General features: G+C 39.2%; 1 protein-coding gene across 1 annotated transcript; it reads left to right on the plus strand.

Moving 5' to 3' along the window:
* Positions 1 to 279: 279 nt before the first annotated feature.
* LOC139697677 (probable cytochrome P450 49a1) lies at positions 280 to 17215 on the plus strand. Its single transcript, XM_071596494.1, has 11 exons — positions 280 to 468; positions 1550 to 1874; positions 4345 to 4591; positions 5394 to 5510; positions 7128 to 7204; positions 11671 to 11872; positions 12649 to 12817; positions 13068 to 13237; positions 14617 to 14695; positions 15040 to 15288; positions 16358 to 17215. Exons 2-11 carry the CDS (start codon positions 1628 to 1630, stop codon positions 16469 to 16471), a joined length of 1671 nt encoding a protein of 556 aa, XP_071452595.1. The 5' UTR covers positions 280 to 468; positions 1550 to 1627; the 3' UTR covers positions 16472 to 17215.
* The last annotated feature ends 1408 nt before the right edge of the window (positions 17216 to 18623 follow it).

Consider the following 18623-nt stretch of genomic DNA (forward strand, 5'->3'; position numbering starts at 1 on the left):
GAATACCCAACAAATTAAGTGCTTAAAATCTCGGAAACGTAAGCGCTTATTCTAAAGCAATGAGTAGTCGCGCGGTAAAGAGCAGTAGCGAGTTACAAAATATTCCGCTAGATAACAGCAGTAGTACGGCTCAGATTTGTCTTGACTAAAACATTCCTCGGCCCGGCCTTGAATCTCACTCGGCCGCGATTTTTGAGTGCTGCGAGGGGAAGGGAGATAGCTCTGTTGATCTTCCCCTCCTTCCCCTGATGAATCTGCCTTTCCCCTACTCAATTCTCATCGCCATGGCGCCACTTCCCTGGTATCAATAGCTGTGGCCGTGTTTCAGTGCGATTGGGGCAAGCAGTGCGAGGAACGTCAAGGAGAGTGAATCCAGCGGCGAAGCGCACTGCGTCACAGGCGGGATAACCTTAGCGTGCTTCCAGGACACACCCCCAGAGTATCAAAACAACTTATCACATCACTAAGGTACTGAAACCAAACCTGGTTGGGAAAGATGCGTTATAAATGCTAGATAGTTTTCAGCTCGGTAAAATTACTTTATTATTACGTTTTCCTAAGCATTTATTCTTGTCAGTTTTTCGCCGTTCTTTTCATAATTCCCCTTTTCTTCGAATTTGATCCCACATTCGGTAACCATCTGTCATTAGGCTGCGGGTTAACGAAAATATTTTGCCAGAATGGATTTACAGAGAATGTCAAGTTTCTGTTTTGATTATTAGCTTAAATATTATTTTAATATTATTTCCTATTTTAAAAACAAGGAAGTTGAATATGTTTATGGGCAAACAATTGCAAAAATAGGTGTATTTAATGCTTTTGCCAAGCGGATTCTTGCGGTACTGCATAGGCCGGCGTAGCGGATTACAAATATAATAAAAAGGGAGGAGAGAAGAAACACGGCGTTATCGATGACTGCAATGAAACCTGTCTGGATCTCTACTATAATGCCTAGATATCATTAAACTTTTATATTTCTAACAAGAGAAAACAAAATTTCTACGAGTTAAAACAAACAAGCATTCTGGAGACGTAACTGATAAGCTTGCGCAAATGAATGAAAAGTCGTCATTGCTAGGGAATTAATAGGGCCTATAGTTGTCAAAAGCAAACCTTTTCATATTTTCTATAATGTGTACATGAATTAGTAAAGAATGAAGTAAGACAAAGACACAGCAGAGAAAAAAATATCCATGTGACGCCAGAGACCAATGCGGAAACAAAGACTACCTCGATTATAATCATCTATGAAGCGGATTTCTCTCTCAATTTTTAAACAACAATTGGGCTTTTCATGCCTTTAGCGCGGCACTCTCTCAGTCCGGCGGGACGCTAAACTACTGACTGCTTGGCGCTATAATTCGGTCAATACTGATGCCGCAGCTCCCATCAATCCCCGAATACTAACCTCTAACCCTAAACGTCCACCGATTCCCAAAGACGCAACTGGCCACTATCGAAAAAACAGCGTCAGGAAGAGAAGTCGTTCACATTGACAAACAGAATCCATTGACTAACGGTGTTTAATCATTTCGAACTACTTTTTAAGGTCGTCACTTGAAAAGGGCATCGCACCGAAGCACTCACGTCGATTTAGTCCGAGCATTCGCCGAGGTCCCCGAGGGAGATGTCGACCAGCCTGATTCCGCGGTGCAGCCCCGTCAAGGCGGTGGTAGCCACCCAGCAGCCGTTCAAGTGCACGGGCACGTGGCGATGCCCCGGTCGCCGCCCCTTGAACACCGGCCAACCCTCGCCCTCCACTGCAGGAATGACTGAGGCGGGTGACCACGCGGCGGCCAGACCTTTTGATGAAATGCCTGGACCCAAACCCCTGCCCATCATTGGGAACGCAGGGCGATTCCTCCCGTTCATAGGTGAGTCGTCCGCTGCGCTCATCTCAATTTGAGCCAGTGGACCTTCACTGGCGAAATGCATGCTAAAGATTTTGACCTCTTGGGGATGGCTGGAATACGTGAAGCTTAAAATTTAAAACTAAAGTAAACCGATAATCGTAATAACATCCAATGTTTTATATGTATGGACATGTACGCCATTGGCGTCGCACGTCAAGTGGGTACTGGCTACTCTATCTTCAATGCGTGAATTTCAAATGTATACGAGTATACTTAAAAGAATTGACTGGAAGCGTTACTCGGGACGATAAGAAAGGATTATCTACAGGTTATGGAGAAAATTATGAGAGAGGAAAGGAAGATGGGTAACAGAAGTAAAGAGGAACTTCTCCAAAAAGAGATATCGAAACTATAGGAGCAGTAATTAGGAAAAACAAGAAAGCTATGGATTACAGACGAAATTAATACAAAGATAGAAGGGAGAAGGAAATGGAAGATTCTAAACACAGAGTTTGGTAGAAGGTGTCAAGAGTCAAATAATAAATTGACACGGGAAACTGTTGGAGCGAAGGAAGCGTGGTAGACTACGCAGTGCGGGGATATGGAAAATTTACAAAGAAAGGATGAAATTTGTGCACTTTAGAGGAAGGTGAAAGCACTGGCAGGAAGTAAGAAGGGGAAATCCGTGCAAATAATAAAAATTAAACCGAGGAAATAATTTATATAACTAGAAAATATTCAAAAGAAATGAATGGATTACAAAACCACAGCTATCAGCCGGAAGGTCGGTTTTAAAAATGAATGCAGAATTTAAAAGGAATTCGGACAAATAGCATGTGTAACTCACACATCGGGGTAGGGTGTTCCCTGTTCCACCTACGGTTTCCCTGGAAGATCTGGTACCCGAAACATCATACAGCTTGCGTGAAGCTGAGCGCTTCCAGAGACGTACCCGGGAATCGAGCACTCAAGTCAAGCACACCAGTAGCCCAGCACCCTAGCTACTGGACTACGTCCCTAGCTATGTCCCTTTGGATGTAATATACAAAGGCATTTTATAATAGAGACATGAAGCCAGTAATTTTGGACAGAGATTATGACGTAGATAGGGATAGCGTAGGGAATACTTGAGGGCGAGGCAGGCAGGGTATTAAGGGAATTGAAATAAAATAAGACCACGAGGAAAGATAAATCTCTCATGCAACTATTTAAAGATTTAGAAAAATGTCGGAGGAAGAGTTTTTATGGACTAATTCGTAGACTTTATGAGGGATGAATTTAACCGGAAGACTTCGACAGATCAGTGTTAGATGGCTAATGAAGGACGAAACAGGTGAAATGGAAGAAAGAAAACGAAAAAGGAATGGCTAGATATGGCGAGGAAGGGGAGAGGATCGTTTGGAAAAACCCTAAGAAGGCAGTAAAGATGGATGTAAAGCATTTTGATTGGCAGTGGATTGCTGAAGACTGATAGCGTGGACAACGTTGAGCAAACGAGGAAGGGGAATACGATGGGCATATAAAAGAATACAGTGAGTAAGTATGCGAAATTGAAGAGGGGCTTTTTGAAGTTTCGGATGTCAGGTTATGTTGTGTAATGAAAAGAATGTAAATGTATTTTTTCATTGCGGTAGAGCCTGACTCCATCCAAAACCCACCCTAACCGGTAGAATAGTAGTAATAAAGATGATAGTAATTATTATTATTAGGTAATCTACCGGTTAAGGTAGGTTTTTGGATGGACGTAATTACTAATTAAATAATTTGTGGCCCCTAGCAAAACACAACATCCTACTCTACATCAGGTCCCTCTTCATCTCTGAGTACTTTCTTCCTCCCTTCATCCCGTCCAACATCCCTACCCTGTTCCTTCTCTTTCCTCGTTTGCCTAACATTATCCCCTCTATCACAGTCTTCAACATCCCACTGCCGGTCAATACCCCCTTCATCCACTTTTCCTGCCTCCATAGGATTGCTCCCAACAAACCCCTCTCCTCGCCCACCATACCAAGTACTTCCTCGCTTGTTTTCTTCTCTGTCCATTTCACCTTCTCCATTCTTCTCCACACCCACATTTCAAAAGCCTCCACTCTACGTCTATCCTCCTGTTTCAATGACCACGTTTCCGCGCCGTACATAGCTACGCTCCATACCAAAGTTTTTACGAGTCTTTTCTTAACATCCTTACTCAAAGTCCCTGTCATCAACTCCCTCCTCCTTGTGAAAGCCTCTTTGCCTAGCGCAATTCTTCTCCTACGTCCCTACTACTTTGACCGTGTTGGTCCAAAACACTACCGAGATACATAAACTGTTCTACCTGCTCTAGTTTTTGCCCTCCTATTTTAATGTTAAATATATTTTGTGAAACTAAAGACGAGAAGAAAAGAGAGTAGTCATTATTTCTTAGTAAAATGTGAATATCATGCGCTTCATTGCATAATTGATCAATTTACATGAATGACTGATTATTATTTTTCTTGACAATATTTAGGAGAATATGGGGGCTTGCAGACAGATGATATGTTCCGGAAAGTTTATGAGAAGTATGGACCAATCGCCAAGATAACCGAGATTCCTGGCCGTAGAGCGATGGTCTTCGCCTACCGAACGGAAGACGTGGAGACGGTATTTAGGAACGAGGGCCCTTGGCCTTTCCGGGAAAGCCTACACTCAATGAATTACTATCGAAACGTTCTCAGGAAGGACTTCTACGAGGGCGGTGGTAGCATCCTCACAGAGTAAACACACTCAATTATTCTTCGCTCATGGAAAACTTTTCTTTCAGTTTCTGCGACCAATTCAAGTTCTCTGAAATTCAAGGACTCACGATCAAACTATCTCAGGCTAAGTGGTATTTCTCGATATTGCAAGGAATGGTAATGGAATTGCAGAGTTTTTTTTTTACCATTCCTTGCTATATGTACCAAGTTATTATTCTACATCTGGACATCTATAAATCGAGGGGTGATTTTATGTATGTATTATTAAACCCGGAAGTATCGACCTGAACCGGGACAAAGAATTGTGTATCTTTAATCTTAGGCTGAATGGCTGAAACGTAATTTGAAACTCCTATATTCTAGGAAATTATAATGGGATTAGGAATTAAAAATAGTTAATACTTCTTGTTTTGCTACAGCTTTCTAAACGCTTTACATGGCCGGATAAGTAAATACAATGAAAGCTATCTTAATAGGCAAATATGAATAAATAAGGAGTGAAATGAACCAAAATAATTTTAAATTTATAGGCAAATTTTTATTTGATTGAAAGATAAATGAATAATGCAATTTGTTAGTTTGTAGTAATACGCAATAATTCAATAATATATTATTGCTTCTGGATAAAAAATAATACGAATACATTGTGACACAATTCAAAGAAATAATTTTGTAAAATTCCACGAAATGTTTTTTTTCAATTTAGTTTCGGCTTTGCATACTAGAGCCTCATCAGATATTTACAATTTTGACACGGAAGTATTATTTCTGTTTTAATAATATTAAATGGAATTGAAAGTTCGCATGTTTCTCGTCACAGGAACGGTGCGAAATGGGGAGAATCGAGGAGCAAGGTTAATCAGCCGATGATGCAACCAAGGATCTCCAAGAGGTACGTGCCACCTATTGCAGCCGTCGCCCAGGAGTTCGTCGACAAGTAAGTGAAATGGTTTTCCCTCTGGCCTAGCGATGGACCTCTATTTTAATTTTAATTCATGGTCTATGTAAAAGAGTATATTAAATATACACCTTAATATAAATTAGAATTTTTTCACACAATTACACCATTTTTGTTGGCTCAATAGCTTACGATTATATACCAAGCAAATCTACTAGTACACAACTGTTTTTCAAACAACCTCGACTCGCTGAATGATAAGACCAGCATATTGAATGCTTCATACATTTGACATGCCTTTAATTGGGCATTCAGTTCCTGGGTGTGAAAGTACTGTAATCTACTTAAGCGTGCGGTATCATTTCATCGTCATTATCAATAGCTATCAATCATCAGTTATAGGCTGTCAGACGCTGGTCTGTATTCAATTCTACAATCGGCTGAGTCCTTATCTGAATGATTCGTTTCTTATTCCTCAAGATTATCTTAGAACATTTCTTAACTTTCAGAAAAAATATTTTATACACAAAACACTTGAATACCAGCAAGTTTTTTTGGAAATAAAAAAGTTTTCCCCAAAGCTCGTTAAGTACACCATTTATTTGAGAATCCGCCATAGAAACTGGAATACTACGTCATTTTTCAAGGTTACATGGAACCATATTGGTAATTGGAAGGCCCTTGGTAAAAGCGATGGCCTACCATTCTGTTAGGGTATACTTTCCTTGGCACTGGTCCATAATTCAAAGGGAGGAACCCCTCCACGGGGATTACTTCCTTTGGATTATGGACCAGTGCTTAGGTGTTGTGAGGATGATGGTTACCCTTGTTTTTACTACGAAATATTTTGTAGAGCATGAGTCATCCCTCTATTCCGTAATCCTATAACCTAACTAGGTACTATGAGAAACCCCTTTTCTCATAAATACTTGGATCAGCCCAAAAAAAGTCTTTCATTTAGCCATGTCTTAGAATTTTTGTATCCTAAAAGAATTCTGTATCTGTCAATGTACCTTTTTAGACCACTCGAAAACATATTCACACATATAACTACCGAGCGTAAATGGCTGTTTCCATGGCAGTTGACCTCAAAGTGATTTTGGCTTGAAATGTATCGTCACAGGCGGAATGTGCCATCAAAAACCATTAAAAGGCTCTCATAGAGTCACTGTAGTGCCACCGTTACTTCATATTTTATACTGTCTGTCGGGGAAATGGCACTGAGACCGTGCCTGTTATTCTCTATGAGCCTCTTCCAACTTGATGCTATGAAAAGCAGACGAGAAGAGAAATCGGTTAAAAAAACCACGTTGAAGAGGAGGCAATTGTTGGTGTTATTATGGTACATAACCATCGAACCACAGAATGTTACGATCGAAGGCAAAAAGACAGCTAATTAATATTGGAAAAACTACAGGTAATTTGTCTAGTGAGGCCTGCTAAAGTTATTTTGCACATCGAATTCAGTGGTTTTTGAAGTAAAAATGTCCCAGAATATGACTTGAAAACTTTGATGTAAGCACGATGTCACTCATTTATTTTACATTTGTAGCGGAAGCCGTGTCAGTATTAGTCCGTAAAACTAAATCATAGCCAACTTTTGGCAAGCCATTATTTTGTATCCAACTATTGATAAGTGTTCACATCTTTCCACAGAATGCGAGGCATGAGGGACGAGAAGGAAGAACTCCCCGAGAATTTTAGCAACGAGCTCTTCAAGTGGTCATTAGAATGTAAGTGAGACCAACAGTGCCTTTGGTAGACTTACTCCGAAGCTCCTTTTCACAAACCTCTCAGGTCAAGCTACGCTTTAACTCTTCTCACGTAGGTATATAAGCCCACATAAAGCAGGTAGAATAGCAATTGGCTAGCATTTATGATCAGCAGTAGAATTTAGAGCAGCAAGTAGAATTACCTTGAACGGACTTAAACTGAAGTTATTTTGTCTAGGTAGCGTGTAGGGCTAACTATTTTAATTCATAATAAATGAGTTTGTAATTTTCCACAGACTTCATTTTACGGTACAACGCGTTTCACTGACTTGCGGCATTATCAGGAAAATTACACGCTTTAGTCATTTTAGTATTATTCATTTCTTAGATTACTTATGATTACATTATCTAAGTTACTCATTGCACATCAGGAATTTAATATTTCCACTTTACGTAATCAAATACACGTTTTCTAAAGAATTATACATCTGTTTCTACAATATGCCTCGTGTAAAATTATTTATTGCAAGCGATATGAACTCAGCCGGTGGTTCATTTGTAACTATGACGCGATCGATGGTTGGCATATTTTTAATATTAAAAATGGGTTGGCGCATTTTGAGGGGCGGCCATGAATGAAGAATTCACACTGCGTTACCCGAACCCAATTATTGATGGAAGACAACCGTAAGACTAACTCGCGTCCGACAGAGCGAGTAACGCAACTGTAACTCAGCTCTTTGTGAGAGGCAAAGCATATTAGCTAATCATTAAAAATCAGATTTTTTTATGAAAGTCGTTTGCCAAGAAATGAGTCTATGATGGCGTGAGAATAAATTACCGTCAAACGAGAAAAGCTCGAATAGCGGTAAATCGGGAAACTTGTTAATGCGAGTATGTCTCGTATATCTGTAAAAATACGGAATAAATAACAGAGAATACCTTGTTGTATGGGAGGGTGGTGAAATCACTCTCTCATGAAGATAAATTGCAGATCGAAATGCACGGATTACAGAACTTGCAATTGTTTTGAGTTATGTTTTTCGGTACCTTTCCGTCCAAGTTGTAAAGAGAACCCCGGTCGCCGAGTAGGGCTATGAACATCATATTTTATTCTTTACGGGATGATAAAAAAACCGACGAAAGAATTATATCCGTGTTTTGTCATCATCATCATTATTTCACCGCTTACTCTAATCAAGAGGCTACTATAATTAGACTTCTTTCCGATAACAATATGTGCAAGCTGGAAGCTCGAATTGCGTTGATTACTCTCAGTGAAAATAATAATTTTCAAATAAACTGCAATACTAGAGGCTAGGGGGGCTCAATGCGTTTGCGCTTGTGGGATAGATTCTTGCAGGCCAAAAAAAGAGTGGTGCCCGAGTTATCCCGAATCGATCTGTCGGCGCCAGCGCGCCCGATCCGGCAGCGTACGCGAAAGCCTAGGTAGGCGGATAGCGGGCAAACGTAAAAGGTAAGGGTAAGCCACGGACGAGTTATCCTTAACATTGTCAAACCCTGCTCGATTCTTACAGAAAGAGAGACGAACGGTTTCCCATTATTAGAGCCCATGTGCGGTTAGCAATTGAGGTGAGTCAGAATCTCGGGCCGACAAGTGATTACTTCATAGACTGTGTCTCCGATTAAGGTGGGAGCATTACCAGACCATGTATTTGGCCTTCGGTCAGAAAGAGCGAAAGCACTCATATGAAGGGCAAGAGGGAAGACTGATGATTTGATGTCCCCTTTGGATCACACATTCATGATTAATTTTCTGAATAGAAGTAAAAGAGCTAATTTTTGCGAGATCAAATCGCACCTAATCCAGTGCTATCAGTTATTAACCGTGGCGAGAGCTTGGTTCTCGGAATAGAAGGATTTGGGGAGTTTGCAGTCCATCAAGTTGATGTTTACGAATGATAACTAAGGCAAAGGAATATTAAAACATTCTTCAATCGTCATTGATTTGGTAGGCCCCTATGTATCAATCAGGGGAAGACTAGCCCCTAGTTAATGCAGTAGGAGTTACCCAGTTGATGGGATATCGGTGGCGTCCAGTACACAAGATACGAAGGAGCGGAGAGAAATTCGTTTTAATTTTACCCAGAAGTGCATAAGCCTCCGTCAAGGGCTTTGGGATCTATGTTCTGAGAGATATTTCATAATGATGGAAATGGAAAATTAATAATTATGAAAGAAAATGGTACTTATATGAAAACTTATAGTTAAACTTAGATATTTTATAAAAGTAACTTAGGCGTTTTAATCATATAGTTACTAGTTTAGAGTCATTACTAGCATCATTTTCCCAGCCATAAACTTCATAAGGTTTTAGCTATCAAGGCCATCGGACGCAAATCCGATCAAAAATATATGGAGAGTTATGATAAAAATGGGAAGAAAACGCAAAAATTAAAGTGTCTACTTAGAAAATGCCGTACCAGGGACTGCTGGTGAGGTGAATGATAATTGTTCCTGGTGAGGTCTTTGATGCCAGATAGGTCGCGAAAATTACTGGAGCGATAGTTATAGAGTAATATCCAATGGAGGGAAAGAGAGCCAGCGAAGGGTGACAATAATATTGAGAAGAGAGGGAGGAAGAAGAGCAGTTGCGCAAGCGAAGGAGAGAATTTTTTGAGTAAAAGCGATGGCTGAACCAACGAACGTGGTCATTGTTTAGGTCTACATGCCACCAAGTAATCATGAGGAAGAATTCGACAGGATAACACCCTCTTTGGAGAAAGAATCCCATGTACTAGTCAATGCAAATATTTAGGCATTTATTTAACTAGGGATCTTGGGTGGGGAGTCCAAGTAGACAATTTGACACGGAAGGCATTTAAAGTATTGCATTGGGTGATGAGAAATTTAAAAGGAGGTAGCGTAGCCACAAAAGAAAAAGCATATAAGGCACTGGTTATCCCTATCCTAGAATACTCCTTCATAGTATGGGATCCATATGAGGTGGGGCATATTAAAAAGATAGAAAAAGTTCAAAGAAAGGCAGCAAGAAATGTACTCGGAAGGTATAAAAGAACAGATAGTGTCACAGAAATGTTAGATACTATATACTGAAATGGGAGAGTTTGAAAAATAGAAGAAAAAGGAGTAGGTTAGGCGCGATGTATAGAATTGTTAAAAAGGACGAAGCGTGGGAAGATTTATGGAAAGGGATAGAAAAGCCTAACTTTAAGGGAAAAAACGACCATAGCCTCAAAATAAAAATAAGGACTCAAAAAACAAATAAGAAAAAATACTCTTTTTTAAATAGAACCATAATTGATTGGAACCAGCTGCCTGTAGGTTTGTTTGAGCCCTTTCCATCCAATTTTAGAAGTTTTAAGTTGAAATGTAAAGCAGCCACTGGGTAATAAACTTCATTGTAGTCATGAAAATATTGGTTGTATGTGATGTGGACGGCATATTGTATGTGATGTGGACGGCAAAGTGTATGTGATGTGGAAGTTTGTTTGTATGTGATGTGGAAGTGTCATTATGTAAAAATATTTTATCTCTTCTGTTTTTATGTGTTCGTATGTAATTTTCCTTGTAGAGTTATCTTTGACCTAACCTGACCGTCACCACCAGGAAATTTGCCTAATTGCAACGTAATTGTGTAAATAAATATGCGACCAATTAGAGGACATAATTGCAGTTGTTCCTAGAAGGAAACGATTGAGGGCAATTGGGGATTGGAGTGCGATGATGGGCAAGGGAGGAGGGTGAGAATGGGCTATACTATGATGTAGTAACGAGAAATGACAGTGAGGAGAAAGCCATACAGATCTACAAAGGGACAAGGTTTATTCTGAACGAACACTATGCTTAAAAATCAGAGCAGATGTGAGATGGAATGATAGTATCTCAAACAAGGGATAAATAAAGCGACAAACGCAATAATAGGAATGATAAAAGTAGTAGGATGCCACAGATTGCAGAAAATATGTATGATTATAAAGATGCATAAACAAAGAAAATGGAAGGAATTGAATCAAGACGAAGAAGAGACGAAAGCACAAAGAGAGAGGAAAAAAAGAGGGCGAAAGAAGCGCGGTGGATGACGCAAGGAAAATATACGTGCATGTTGTGTACAGAGACGGGACGAAATGGGCACACTATGCAGAAATGTGAAGGAGATACAAGGATTTAGGAAAGGAAATTCTACTTACACTATTCATATGCAACGTTTAATACATTAATCGAAGCAGAAAAGGTCCTGCTGAGATGGAAAGAATACATTTAGGGACGACATGGTAAAGAAATTAGGTCAGTTAGTTTGCTTTTAAAGAGGGAATATGATGAGGATGATAGCAAGTTAAATCAAACTTTCAGCGTCGACCTCTGCGAAATGGTAATGTAGTATGTCGCGATAATTCATGAAAAATCAATGCTATAAATTGTACTAAGAATTCTAATTTCAGATGCCACAAATAAAAGAAATGAAAGTCCACACGATATGGAATGCATTTTCTCTCGTTGTACAGCCATCGCCTACGTCGCGTTGGATGCCCGCCTGGGGTGCCTGGCACCCAATCTCGCCCCTGGGTCCGAACCGCAGAGAGTCATCGACGCCGTCAACGTCGCCCTCGACAAACTATTCGACCTGGAGATTGGTTTACCCTTCTGGAAAATAATGACGACGCCTTCTTTTAAAAAATTCATCGATGCACTGGATGTTTTCCTGGAGTGAGTTTTAAATGGAGCCTACGATTAACTACCTATGCATAGAACTTTGTATATACGACTCACAGCTTCAACCCCATGTAATTAACGCAAAATGCTGAAACTTTATGCATCGGATAACTGCAACTCGTTTCTTGCAATAACGAGTGGCAAATGATTAGGTTTATAAATCCTAATTATGATATATAATGTTTCCCTGTATAAAGGTTTTGAGGAGTCATTGACTGGAGAATATTTAGTTTTGGATGGTCCATATCACTCTTGAGTGACTCCAGGTGCCATAAAAATCGTATGCACATTTGAATCATTCAGGAAACGATTATTTTCATACGTGTATGTTGACAACTTCTTTAAAAATAAAACAGATTTTCGGGCAATTAAAAGTCGGTCACTCATGTGAAAAAATTACTTTTTACGCAAATTATAAAATTTTGTCAATGATATTGTATTTAAAGATCTTTAAGTGTGCCTCATCCTGAAATACTTGCACCATAAACGTAACAGTGTGTCGACATGAAGATGAAACACATTCAAGTTCACTTTCTAAGCTCTAATCAATTACTAACCAGATTTAGTAGCAGCGTGACATCTACAAGTATTTACAAAATATTTTCATCACGCTTCTTCATTGCAAGTTGGTTAAAATGCAACTGCAACGGTCGCTAACCAATAGGCTCGCGTGTTCGTACCTATGAAAGCACCTAATATAGTGTTTCCTCAATGTCACTTCTCTGGTTTTATAATATATATATATATATATATCTCCCTCCCTACCCTAGGGTGTCCGTTAAGTACGTGCAGGCAGCCATTGACCGCGTGGAGGAGCGCAAAAAGGCCGGGTTGGAGGATGAAGGGGAGCCGAGTGTCCTGGAGAGGCTTCTGGCCCGGGCGGACGTCAAGACCGCGAGCATCATGGCCCAAGACATGCTATTTGCTGGCATAGACACGGTGAGAAGGCCGCGCTTAGCCTTTCATTCATACTTTTCTGGAAAAATGAAACAGCTTTATTTTATAACTGTTTGGGGGAAATATTCACACACTTTGATTACGCTAGTAAGTAATTATTTAAATAAATATAAATCTACTGAATGACGTTTCAGGGATTAATTTTAGTTACTCAGAACTGGACGTAGAGATTATTTTCAGAAATACGAAAACTTCGTCGTCACGCAATTTCTAAGTCTAACAATTTTTTCAGACTTCGTATTCAACGGCGATAGCAATGTTCGCACTCTCGAGGAATCAAGACAAGCAAGAAGAATTATTCAAGGAGCTGAAGCAATTGCTTCCGCAGAAAGATTCACCATTTACCGAAGAAATATTGGAGGAGATGAGGTTCCTCAAGGCTGTTATCAAGGAGTCCATGAGGCAAGTCTACTTATAAATGCTGCATTATAATGCAAGCTGTATTTACATTGTACGAGGCCTGTATAATTGATAATTGGGCCCTCTAAATTCCTGAAATGTTCCTTCCTTTATTGTGAATGTTTTTGTGTTTTGATTTATAATGGTCTATTAAGATCTTCAAACCCCCCTCATCTACAACCCATAAAACATCCCCTGGTTAACAAAAGTTCCTTACAATAAGTATGAATATAATAAAATTAAATACAAAAATAGCCCATCAAAACTCTAAATACCACTTCCGGAAATTTGAATGTATATTTATGACTCTGAAAATCAAGGCATTGTAACAAAGTCATTTGATCCCCGCTTATTTTGGTTTCTGCCGTAATGGACCTCAGTAAATTATCGTTGCGCACTGTTTCCGATCCAGTGAAAGTACATGGATTTTTGTTGATTGAACATATTTACTACCGAATGGACTCGCCTGAAACTTTTAGCAGTCTGAATTTAAAAATATACATGGACTCCCTTACTTATACACCTTTAAAGAAAGGATCTTTCTTCAAAAATGCTTCACTAGTTTTAAACACAGTTTAATCACAGTGAAATTTATAGAATAAGGAATACATGCATTTGATTGATACATTCCTCGAAAATCTTAATGCATCCGAGCCAAATCAAATCTAATTGATTACCTTACTATGCAAAACAGCCTATAGATTACCGAAAAAATCACATAGTTTGCAATGAAAAATACATCAGGTAGACGGGTAATAGCTCTCAATTTCCAAGCTCCAGACACAGAAATGGCTTATAACACGCACTCTTTCACATAAAATGTTCAATTGAAATCCGCAATGGCTCAGTTTTTCTATTATCGTCACTCGTTAAGTCTGAAGAAAAGAAACAAGGAATTTCTTTTGCAGGGAGCAGTCATTTCTTTTTTGTTTCCGACGCCTGCGACTGCTAGTGTGTTCCTCGATCCCAGTGAGCCATTGCTTGCCATTATGTTTCGCGGGGGTCGGCCCGCATGAGTTTTTCAACACTGCAGAAATTATACTGGCATCCGCGAAATTTAGGTTAGCCGGAAGGGTGCATCATTACTTCTCATACCGATCCTTGTTTTGTTCCTGTCTTCACTGCAGTCCTTTCCGTATTATTCAAAGTTAAAAATGTCTCGGTTACCTTAACCATATAGTCCAGCCTAAAATTTTTATCACAATTACTGAACACACACACACACACACACACACACACACACACACACACACACACACACACACACACACATATATATATATATATATATATATATATATATATATATATATATATATACATAAGATGAAATAATGACTTCATTTCGTTGTAAAACTTTTGGTTGCCTTCGACTTCTGCAGGGTGATGCCCATCGTCTCTGCAAACTCGAGGAATACCACCAAGGAACTCGTGATCTCCAACTACAGAGTGCCAGAAGGGGTGAGTGAGATACATAACGGTATTTTGAAGTCGTATTTCACTGATGACTTTTCCGAGTCTATTTGCAAGAAGTATCATAAAAGAAGATAAACCCTTGTTAAACGAAACAAGGCACATTCAACCACTACATCAATACTAGTGGCTACATCACTAACATAAAATTTTAGTATCAAGTACTGGAAGGGATTTATTGCTCAAGAATACATTGGGAATACTTCTCTAACAGCGACATCAAATACGTAATATTTGCTAAAGATGTAGACTCGATTACATACACGGCCCACCATGCACAGCGATTTCTGGCATGGTATTTTTTACCCTACCCTTTACCTCTTCGAATCCAGGTCGCCGTAGTCATGCCGAACATAGCGTACCGATTCAACGACGAAATCTACCCGGAGAGCAAGAGGTTCATCCCGGAGAGGTGGCTCAAGGAGAGACCTACGGGCGACGCGGCGGGGAGCCCGGAGGACTTCGATATCTGCAGCCACGGCAAGCGACACCCTTTCGCCTTTCTGCCCTTCGGGTTCGGACCCCGAAGCTGTGTGGGCAAGCGATTTGCTGATTTGGAGATGGAAATACTGCTCGCAAAGGTGGGTTGTATCAAGCACTCAATGGAGGACGTACATATACTTGAAACGGAAGCGTGTGAATTCCAAGTGCGTGACTGGGGCAATCATCTTCAAATAAACCTAGTCCGTAAACTGTGTAAACCTACACCGTAAAAGTGTAAGTGTCCGCATTGCAGAATGTGCTTGGATGATGTTCATAAATTTCGTTGCCCTGGATTCGATTCGAAATTATTTTCCGATGAACTTATGTTTCGTTTGCCCAGGGCTCCAAAATTGCGCGACGTGCAACTCAATTTGTCGTGGGACACCTCGGGAGAAGCCTTATTGAAAATAAAACTGCGTAGAAAAACAGAGAAAATTTAATATAGCACAATTAAATTCCATTCAGATAGTAATTGGAGAAATAAATTAGTATATTAGCAGTATCTCAGTTTGGCGTTTGCCCAGGGCACGATTCAATCGGAGCCTTCGCGGGTTTTCCACAGCTTCAGCTGAAACCCTCACACAGGGGAAAACCCACGAAGACATAACATACATATATTAGTGGTGTATTTTAAATGTTTTTAATGACAGTAAAGTAAACACATCTTAAAATTAAAAGTTAGGAATAACACTTTCTGCCTTATCATCTTATCTCATCTTTCCAGTGGTATATATTGAATGAACTTGCCATCTTTGAATTTTCGCTGCAGCTTTCTCTCTTCTCATACATAGTACTTTTCCGACTGCCTATCTTAAGCCCACATTCTTTTTTTTGTTTTTCTTTAACTGTGAATTTTGAGATGTTAACATTAAATATAATTACCATAATAGAGGAGCCAGATACATGTTATTTATTATTAATCTTAGTCAAAGAGTATGCATCATCATAAATATAAATCTTCAATTTTTTCAGGACGGCAACATTGCAAAGGAAACGAGATATTTGAATTATTATTGCAACATTTAATTAATACTTATTTTCCTTTCCAAGAAACTGCGGGAGATGCCGCAACAGTAACTTTTAATGGAGTCATCCACTAATATGCATTTCAATGCAATAATTTCAGAGTGTAAAAATCATTCGCCTTGACCTTCTTTTCCTTAACAGATCATCCGTAATTACCGCGTGGACTACAAATACGGGGACATGAAATTCGTCAGCAGGCTGATCAACACAATCAAGGACCCCATGAAATTTAAGTTGACGGAGAGGAGCGATTAGATGTCCACTCTGCTGGATTGAGAGAGATACCATATGTGCCTGTGCAGAAGTGTGGACAGGTCGACAGAGATCTTCCGGAGCCCTCTCTCACCACTTAATAAAAAATCCCGCCATTACCTATTCCTCTTCTTATACCTGAACTAATCGTCTCATAGAGCGAAATTATCCAAAGGAGTAACAGCAATACACTGCATTTAACTTGTAAATATGCTACCAGCCTCCATGGAAAAACTTATGGACTACTAAGGATTACTGAAGCTAAATTTGATCAGTAATACTCAGTGTACATAGCTTTGAATTTAACTGATTTAAATACTACTGCAGTTGAAAAGATCGCCATGAACACTCTACAATGCGATATAATTTTTTAAATAATCGGCGATGGAAAATTTTATAATCCAAATTTCACGAAAGTAAGCGAGATTATTTTTGATTCATCGAAGTAATACATCCCAACACGAACAAGATCAGATTTATTGACCATTCATTTGGGATAGCACACCACACGTCAGCACGTCTTCTGTATTATTTTTTGTAGTAGTGTATATAGCTGCATCATAGCCATATAGTGTACATAGCTGAATCATGGTTACTTTTATATATACTTCACCTATACTTTAGTGAGACTGAACAGAGAACTCCACAAAGAATAAATAACAAGAATGTTCCAAAATTTAATTAAAGTTATCGCTCAGAAAATTAATTTCCCTCCACAATAATTGATTTTAATTTTCTTGGCATGAAATCCTACACACTGTTGTATTTTTTCGTTGTAAATATATACAGAAAACTATATGCATTTTAATTTTACCCACAGCATTTGAAACAAATCCTGTATTCCAGGCTCGTACTTCTTGAACGGATAGTTGCTATTGTGATGGTACCGACTCTACTCGCATCTTCATTAACCCTCCATTTTTTTTCTTCTACATGTTAAGGACGGTTTTCTATAAAATGGTGTAGTTTAACTTTAAATGACTCTTTTATGCTGCAATTGGACGTATATGTGAAATGAAGGCACTTTAAAGTAGAGCGATTATCAAAAGTGAGCGTGTTTATCTCCTGCATATCGTGATGGGGCAATCTCTTTAATTTAGTTGGCAGTAGCTGGTAGAGAGGATCGGGAAAAATGTAACTGGTGCATTGGAGTGTACGGTGTGGATGTTTTGGAGGGGAAAATGAGTCGACAGCGTGATGTAATAGCCAAAAGAATCCGACACATTGAAAAAGTCACATTATCATTGAGATAAAATATAATCGTGTTTCGAAGAGCCGCCTCAAAGCTCAAAATAATACATCCATGGCTAAGGTTTAAATAACATCCTATTCGCAGTATTAGTTCTCCATTCCTCCATTTTTTGCTAACTCTCTTCGTCCTGCTTTAAATCTTCCATCTCATCCTTTGAGACTACTAAAAAAAGCTATAATCGTTAGCTATCTTAGGAGAAATTCAAAATATTTTCATACAAGTATTTAACAGAGCGCGGGAGACACCAAACGGTTGCCAATAGCTTCCCGAAGCATTATTACACTTCAGCAATGGATAGATCAGAAAAAGGTAAAACTAATAGTGTGCTGCCCTTCCAGGCCACTTATTAGACCAATTTCAAAACCTGTTAAGTTCGTAATGGAAATCATTTATGCTGGCAGCAAGCCAAAATTAAGATAACGGCAGAGGAGATGAGGTGGGAGGAAGTTGCCCGGAGAGATTATTAGCATGTTGAAATAACGCTTACTTACAATTCAACTTGATTGCAATTGCGGCTTTCCAAACAATTTTGAAAACACGTCGCCGGAGATTCTCACGGATAAAAAGACAAAGAAAGAGTAAAATCGCTTCTTTGAACTTCCCCTAGCAGGTATAAAACATTAGCGGCATACTCACTGAATGATACGTGGCTATGTAATGCAAATAATTGATTAAAGTATTGTACTCGAATAAAGTTACAAGCTTCATATATTATCACAAAATAATGAAATCTATAACATTTTCAGACACGTTCGGAGATTTATCGTAAAATCTGAATTTTAGAGGTAGCCAGGACTATGTATCCTAATTTATTTTCAACTATTTTATTTAATTGGTGATTGAAAGTGACAAGGAACTCTTTCAGCATGACAGTCTGTACCAAGAGATCGTCGAGTACGAGGA

Source organism: Hetaerina americana, unplaced genomic scaffold (assembly GCF_022747635.1).
Source record: "Hetaerina americana unplaced genomic scaffold, ioHetAmer1.1.p SCAF_8, whole genome shotgun sequence".
Classification (NCBI taxonomy): Eukaryota; Metazoa; Arthropoda; class Insecta; order Odonata; family Calopterygidae; genus Hetaerina; species Hetaerina americana.

Coding starts and splice junctions, on each gene's coding strand:
- LOC139697677 (XM_071596494.1), top strand. CDS start 1,628: ATGTCGACCAGCCTGATTCCGCGGTGCAGCCCCGTCAAGGCGGTGGTA. Junction 7,205..11,670: donor CTTCAAGTGGTCATTAGAAT/GTAAGTGAGACC, acceptor CTCGTTGTACAG/CCATCGCCTACGTCGCGTTG. Junction 12,818..13,067: donor TATTTGCTGGCATAGACACG/GTGAGAAGGCCG, acceptor CAATTTTTTCAG/ACTTCGTATTCAACGGCGAT.